The 7500-nt window shown below is 42.2% G+C and overlaps 2 protein-coding genes across 3 annotated transcripts in view; one reads left to right on the top strand and one right to left on the bottom strand.

The window, feature by feature from the left end:
* Positions 1-185, bottom strand: part of kif16ba (kinesin family member 16Ba) — a 36948-nt gene extending 36763 nt beyond the window's left edge. The window contains exon 1 of the mRNA XM_047803272.1: positions 1-185. This exon is cut by the window's left edge and continues 88 nt beyond it. The gene's annotated coding sequence lies outside the window, so the exon portion shown is untranslated.
* A 3459-nt stretch (positions 186-3644) lies between these two features.
* The window catches only part of nup133 (nucleoporin 133), a 12951-nt gene continuing 9095 nt past the window's right edge, over positions 3645-7500 (top strand). For both annotated transcript variants that reach the window (XM_047803450.1, XM_027179084.2), the window contains exons 1-8: positions 3645-3932; positions 4415-4533; positions 4629-4732; positions 4914-5018; positions 5370-5501; positions 5668-5838; positions 5985-6140; positions 6605-6675. In XM_047803450.1, coding sequence (XP_047659406.1) covers positions 3817-3932; positions 4415-4533; positions 4629-4732; positions 4914-5018; positions 5370-5501; positions 5668-5838; positions 5985-6140; positions 6605-6675 — 974 coding nt within the window. In that variant the 5' untranslated portion in view covers positions 3645-3816. The remainder of the gene's footprint in view (positions 3933-4414; positions 4534-4628; positions 4733-4913; positions 5019-5369; positions 5502-5667; positions 5839-5984; positions 6141-6604; positions 6676-7500) is intronic.

Here is a 7500-nt window from a genome sequence, read left to right as displayed (position 1 = left end):
CGCAGACTAATATCCCAAACACAGCTTCACTAAAGTCCCAGTAATGTCCCGGTAAATGTGTCGTTAAGGAGCGACATTACAGCCTCAAACACCAAGAGAAATATATAAGGTCTTATATCGTCTTCTCTCTGTTTACTGTATGTGAAAGCGCCGCTTCTAAACCAAAACACAAACACACACAATACCGCCACCTGCCGGACAGGAGGAGAGTCTCACATACACATGTCGTTCACTAGACAGGGTGAATAATATATTTACATTCAATACAATTACAGCGTTAAACATTAAACATTCTTCTTTGTGGGTGACGCCCCTGAAATAGATGTAAAAATAATAGAGTTTAAACCAGACATTTATAATTTAGCTTTTAATGTCACGTGGGAAAATATCCAGGGTGCGGTCAACAGGTTCCTCCACAACACACACACACACACACACACACACACACACACGAGCAGGAACCAACAGCAACAAGCAAACTAACTCCTCTTTATCTCAAAGATCCTAGAAAAGGTTGTAGCTCAGCAGTTATGTTCAGACCTACATAGGAATAATATTCATGAAATGTATAAGTCAGGATTTAGGCCTCATCACACAGAGCACAGAGACATTCATTCATTCATTCAGTCATTTTCTACCACTTATCCGAAGCACAGAGACAGCACTGGTTAAAGTTGTAAATGACCTGTTACTGGTCTATGATCAGGGTTGTGTCTCTTTGCAAGTATTACTTGATCTTAGTGCAGCTTTTGATACCATTCACCATTCTATACTACTTGATAGGCAAGAACATGTTGTTGGTGTTAAAGGGACAGGATCGGGTCTCCTGGATCGGGTCTTTTTTGACAGATCGATATCAGTTCGTGGATCTCAGTGGTGACCACTCTCAACAAACTAAAGTAATGTTCGGTGTTCCGCAAAGTTCTGTTTTAGGCCCATTGATTTTCTCCCTATATATGCTACCCCTTGGTGCAATTATTCATAAACATGGTATTGGCTTTCACTGTTGTGCTGATGACACACAGCTATATGTTTCAGCTCAGTTAGATGTGAGTCAGCAGCTTAATAAGATTGAAGATTGTGTGAAGGACATTAGACAATGGATGCTTACTAACGTCCTCCTGCTTAACTCTGACAAGACAGAAGTGCTTTTACTAGGTCCACAGGCAGCCAGAAGCAACATCATGTGCAGCAGTAAAAGACCATGGTGTGATTATTGATACCGGTCTCTCATTTGAAGCTCACATACATAATACCACAAGGGTAGAAATATAGCCAATATTGCCTGGATGTTCCAGTAGGAGCATAAACAGGCTCCAGTTAGTCCAGAAAACAGCAGCTAGTGTCCTAACTAGAACCAGAAAATATGACCACATCACTTCTATCTTATCCTCATTGCATTGGCTTCCAGTCAAGTTTCGCATTGATTATAAAATATTATTATTAACCTATAAACCATTTAATGGTCTTGCGCCACAGTATAAGTGATCTTTTGTTTTTGTTATGATCCGTCATGCCTACTTCGATCAAAAGGCGCAGGCTATTTGGTAGTACCTCAAGTACAAAAGGCTACAGCAGGGGCCAGAGCTTTTTCTTACAGAGCCCCACATGGAACAGACTTCCAATTAGTGTTCGGGACAGTATTTAAGTCCAGACTAAAAACAAATTTGTTTAGTCTAGCTTTTTATGAATAGCTTTTTCTCTCTCTTTTGTGTCCATACTATTGTAAAGCTGCTTCGAGACAACGGGAAATTGTTAAAAGCACTATGCAAATAAATTGAATTGAATTGAAACTACAGTCAGAGTGAATGAATCAGAAGCAATGCAGAGAGGGGGGGGGCATAAACAAAAATAAATTAATGGTTTTATATATATATATATATATATATATATATATATATATATATATAGTGATCACTTGGAATGTTATATATAATATGATATATTAAGAATTTCAATATAATGTAATATGTAAACTGATGAGTCCAGACACCATATTAAAATATATATTTACACATTAATGACAAATAAATCAAGTTCTACATATAAACGTTGCTATATTCATCCTGGAGTGATGTACCAGGATATATTAGAGAAGGACTGAATCTCAAACTTTAATATCTTAATGAATTTATCTTAAAGAAGTAACGTAAGGTAAGAACGTACAAAAGTATGTAGGTGTAAGTAAGTGTGTATATTGGTTGGTTGGTAAGTAAGGAAGTAAAGAAATAAGAAAGTAGGTAGGTAAGTAAACAAGTAAATAGGCCAACAACAACAAACAACAACAACAACAAAAAAAGAACAACGAATAAACGTTTTGTTGTAGTTTCAGGAGTCTGACTGTAGAAGGCGCTGCACACCAAATGCACCAGATACTGCAAATAAGTGTAAATCTGATCTAAACAGAGGAAAGATAAACATATTAAAGGATAAAGTTTCACTGCAGATGCGACTGGTTGTGAAATATATATATATATATTCTAATCATTTATCATTTATATATATTTATATTCATTATACATTTATATTCTAATCATTTATCATTTATATATATATATATATATATATATATATATATATATATATATATATATATATATATATATATTCTAATCATTTGTTTTCTTTGTTTCCCGTCGGGATTTAACTATATATATTTAACTATATATTAGATATATATTTATTTAATCAAGTACAAATATCTGAATTCAACAAAATGGCATTAATTAGTGTACAACAAAAGGCTTTGACGTAATGTAGAAGACACAGTGGAAGCACAGACCAGACAAAAATAAAATAAAATAAAAATGAAGTCATAACCTGAAGTAAATATAATGACAACAAATAATAACATACTTTATTTTATTTTATTTTAATTTTTTTAACATTCAAAAACATCAATTTTGAAAGGGGCTAAAGTTTATACAAAAAAAATTATTAATATACAGATTAAGGCAGGGGATGAAAAAAATGTCATAATAAATTATACTTATCAAATAAATCTAACAGGATACCAGCTTTTTTATTTTTTGTTTTCAATAAAAGTTTTTAAATATTGTCTCAAGTAATTCTTAAATACTATAAACCTAGGGGGTGATTTAAAGAATCTACATTTATGAATAAAGCTCTTTGCTAACAAAAGTAAGACATTAATCAACAAACCTTTTTTACCATCTTCTTCATAGTGTCCATATTTAATATATATATAAAGGACAGGTTCAATTTAACCACATTTCTTTCTTTTAACCATAATTGCATTTTGTCCCAGAAGACACTAGAATATTTACAAGCAAAAAAAAAATGCTTTGTATCATCTGGAGATGAGTTACAAAATTTACATAATGTCATAACAAAATTAAATCTAACCCCTAGAAACTCCCCAGAGGGGTAAATATCTGGGGAAAATAAAAATTTAAAGTGAGTTTCTTTAACTTTGGGTTGAACTGGAAATTTCAAGTATGAGGTTCTAATAAGCTTTTTTTTTGTCAAAGAAAATGTCCAACTTATTTCTTAAAGACCTGTAGGGAAACATAACATTATTTAAGATTTGCCTAATATAAACATTTGTACAATCCTTACTTTTAAATTTAGTTTGCCCTAAGTATAGTAACAATAACATATTAGTTTCCGCGTCGCCTGCGTGTGACGTGTGTTTTCCGCGCCTCGTGACATCAATCGCGCGCGCGTTTTCATCCGTTTGTGGCGCGTTACGGAGAAATAAAGACACCGGAATTTGAGCCGTTCGGTTTTTTTTTTATTTCTTTTTAGATTTGCGGCTTCGGGAGTTTTGTGTTAGGAACAAACACGTGATTCGGGATGTTTACTCCACGTGGAGCCTCGGGACGGAGGCAGACAGCGAGGAGCGGCAGGAAAAGTGTCAACACGCCGTCGGGGCTTCTGTTCTCACCCCACAGGGCATCTCTTACCCCCAGGTACAGTCACACACACAGGTGTAGTACAGGAGGACATGAGCTCTGACCCCCAGGTACAGTCACACACACAGGTGTAGTGCAGGAGAACATGAGCTCTGACCCCCAGGTACAGTCTCACACACACACAGGTGTAGTACAGGAGGACATGAGCTCTGACCCCCAGGTACAGTCACACATACAGGTGTAGTGCAGGAAGACATGAGCTCTGACACCCCAGATACAGTCACACACACAGGTGTAGTGCAGGAGGACATGAGCTCTGACCCTCAGGTACAGTCACACACACACATACACACACAGGTGTAGTGCAGGAGGATATGAGCTCTGACTTTCAGACACACCAGGACAGGGTTATTTATGTTAGTTACAGAATACTGACGCTTCTGTGTGTATTAAAATGGGCACGTAAAATTGACACAGATTTTCTCCATATTCCTGTGTCTTTGTTTTGTCGGCTGATTGTCCTGCGTGGTGTCCTGCAGTCGAGCGACTCCCACACGGGTGCAGAGCTGTGCCACGGTGGACTCGGACCATTTCGATGTGCAGACATTCGGCTCGTCTCTTCCTGTCAAAGTGATGGAGGCTCTGACCATGGCAGAAGGTACTAGAGCTCAGGTAGTGTGTTACATCTTTCATTGTGTAATGAGATCATTCCCTAGTTAAGTGTGTGTGTGCATGTGTGTGTTGGTTCTATAGCGGATGACCAGATCTCTGTAAAGTTGGAGGAATCTGGCTGGGCGTGGATGGTGTGTGGGGAGAGGCTCATCGTTTGGAAGATCTGTCAGACTGCAGTAGCGAAGGTACAATAACCGGGTAGCGTTGTTTACAATAACTTCTGGTGTGGGTTTTTTTTTGTGGCCAAATGTGGTGTGAGCTACACAATGGTAATGTTATAAAATGATTAACAATTACATAAAATTGTTGAAAAACTCAATACATATAAAAAAAAAAGTGTGTGTGTGTGTGCATGTGTGTGTGTAGTTGTCTGTGTGTAAGGACCTGCAGTTATCCCCCAGTGATTACGCCTACAGCGCTGAGCTCATCTCCATCAGCTCCTCGTCTCCACTGGAGTCAGCGTCGATGCAGGTTCTCATCTCTTCCTCAGTGCTTCATAAATTCTGCTCAGACATAAACATTCTTAAACCCAAAATGCTGCAGTCGGTTTTACGGGACGGATAAATAAATATTTATTATTTTATATCGTTTAATTACTCATTCAATCCATCAATCATGAACTGGCCACTGACTTTGATGAACGTGCATCATTGTGAAGTTTATTCTCTCTCCCTTTCTCATTCTTTCTCGCTCTCTCTCTCTCTCCCTTTCTCTCTCTTTCTCTCTCTCTCCCCCTTTCTCTTTCTCTCTCTCTCTGTCTCTCTCTCTCTCTCTCTCTCTCTCCCTTTGTCACACACACACACACACACTTGACTGTGGCAGTCAGTGTGTGTGTTGGCCGTGTCTCCGGATGGTTCTGCCCGCTTCTGGCCCAGTCTGGCTCACGAGGGGACGTACACAGAGACGCACGCTGATCTGGGAGGACACCTGTGTAACTACGTGACCGCAGTCAGGGTGAGTCACAGAAAGTTTCCTTACAGAGTAACGCACACCGCACAAGGACCTGTGAATGAGCTGTATCTGTGATGACAGCGGGTTATACAGACGCAGACACAGACGTCTCCTCAGCGGTGCCGTAGTTGGAACATGCCATGAATCCTTCCTTGTCCTCTGCTCTCAGGGAGGCAGCTTCATCGTGTCCTCATACCGTGGCCAGATGTTGCGGATGGGAATGGAGGCTTCCGGAAGGCTCTATCAGCGGCCCGTGCAGCAGGGACACGGGATGCTGTCGGGGCTTGGACGCCGTGTCTCCAGTCTGTTTGGCCTCCGCAGTCCTCCAGCTGACACAACAGTAAGATTCTTACGTGTAACGATGATAACAACGAGTGATTGAGCGAATGCGAATATAATACCAGATTCTGTTGCCATGGTAACCCTGTCCCATTTGCATTTCGAGCTGACGTATCGCCGACACGGTCGTGTTTCCGTGTGTTTCAGGTGCACAGTGTGTTGTGGGTGCCAGACTTGGGCTGCCTCTACACTCTCAGCACATGTGGGTTGAATAAATGGGAGGTCGGGGACATGACGGAGGTTCAGGTCCTGAGCTGGAACGCCTGCCCGAGCCTCTACGACAGCATTGCTGATTCAATCTGGGTGAGTGTCGTGATCCGATCACGTGATCACACGTGTCCGTTTGGAAAAACTTCGTATTCACGATAAGATGAGATCATCAGTGGTTGATGTGTTAATCAGTGAGATGTGATCATTAACATGCAAATAAGAAGAAGGTTAATCCAGGGTTTGTACAGTGATGGTACAGGTAAAGTAGGAGCAGTGTGAAACCTCATACAGCGTAACCCAGGATACCATTTACCCAGAGTTTATAGTCACCCTGGGAACTATTTCATAGTTCATAATTATTCATATTGATCACGTGTTTATCACGATACGTATCGTTATCGTTTTATCGCCCAGCCCTAGTGACAATCTCTAATGTATATGCAGACCTGTGTATTGTGTGTGTGTGTGTGTGTATATATACGTATATATATTTATATATATGTGTGAAGTATCAGAATCTTGGTCTTTACATGTGTGTGTTTGTGTGTGTTTTACAGGGTTCTGAGAGTGACTATGCTGAGGTGAAGGCTGGAGTACGAGTGTCGTATCTGGACATGCAGCTCAGTCAGTAAGTAACTTTTCATGGACTTAGGACAATTTGTAATATCTCGGGTTCACAATGGGGAAGGCAGAAGTACTCTGTGCTCGACGCTCTGGACTCGACGCTCTGTGCTCGACACCCCATACTCAACACTGCACTCGACGCCCTGTGCTCGACGCCCCGTACTCGACCCTGTACTCGACACTGTGCTCGATGCCCTGTGCTCGACACTGTACTCGACGCCCTGTACTCGACGCTCTGTACTCGACACTGTGCTCGACGCCCCGTACTCGACCCTGTGCTCGACGCCCTGTGCTCGACGCCCTGTGCTCGACGCCCTGTACTCGACGCCCTGTACTCGACGCTCTGTGCTCGACGCCCTGTACTCGACCCTGTACTCGACGCCCTGTACTCGACACACTGTGCTCGACGCCCTGTGCTCGACGCCCTGTGCTCGACGCCCTGTGCTCGACACTCTACTCGACGCTCTGTACTCGACACTGTGCTCGACGCCCCGTACTCGACCTTGTGCTCGACGTCCTGTGCTCGACGCCCTGTGCTCGACGCCCTGTGCTCGACACACTCTACTCGACGCTCTGCTCGACGCCCTGTACTCGACACTGTACTCGACGCCCTGTACTCGACGCCCTGTGCTCGACGCCCTGTGCTCGACGCCCTGTGCTCGACGCCCTGTACTCGACGCCCTGTACTCGACGCCCTGTACTCGACGCCCTGTGCCCGACGCCCTGTGCTCGACACTGTGCTCGACACTGTACCCGACGCCCTGTACCCGACGCCCTGTGCCCGACACTGTGCTCGACACTGTACCCGACGCCCTGTACTCGACACTGT

This window comes from Tachysurus fulvidraco, chromosome 18, assembly GCF_022655615.1.
Source record: "Tachysurus fulvidraco isolate hzauxx_2018 chromosome 18, HZAU_PFXX_2.0, whole genome shotgun sequence".
Lineage (NCBI taxonomy): Eukaryota > Metazoa > Chordata > Actinopteri > Siluriformes > Bagridae > Tachysurus > Tachysurus fulvidraco.
This window is presented reverse-complemented; position numbering and strand designations above follow the sequence as displayed.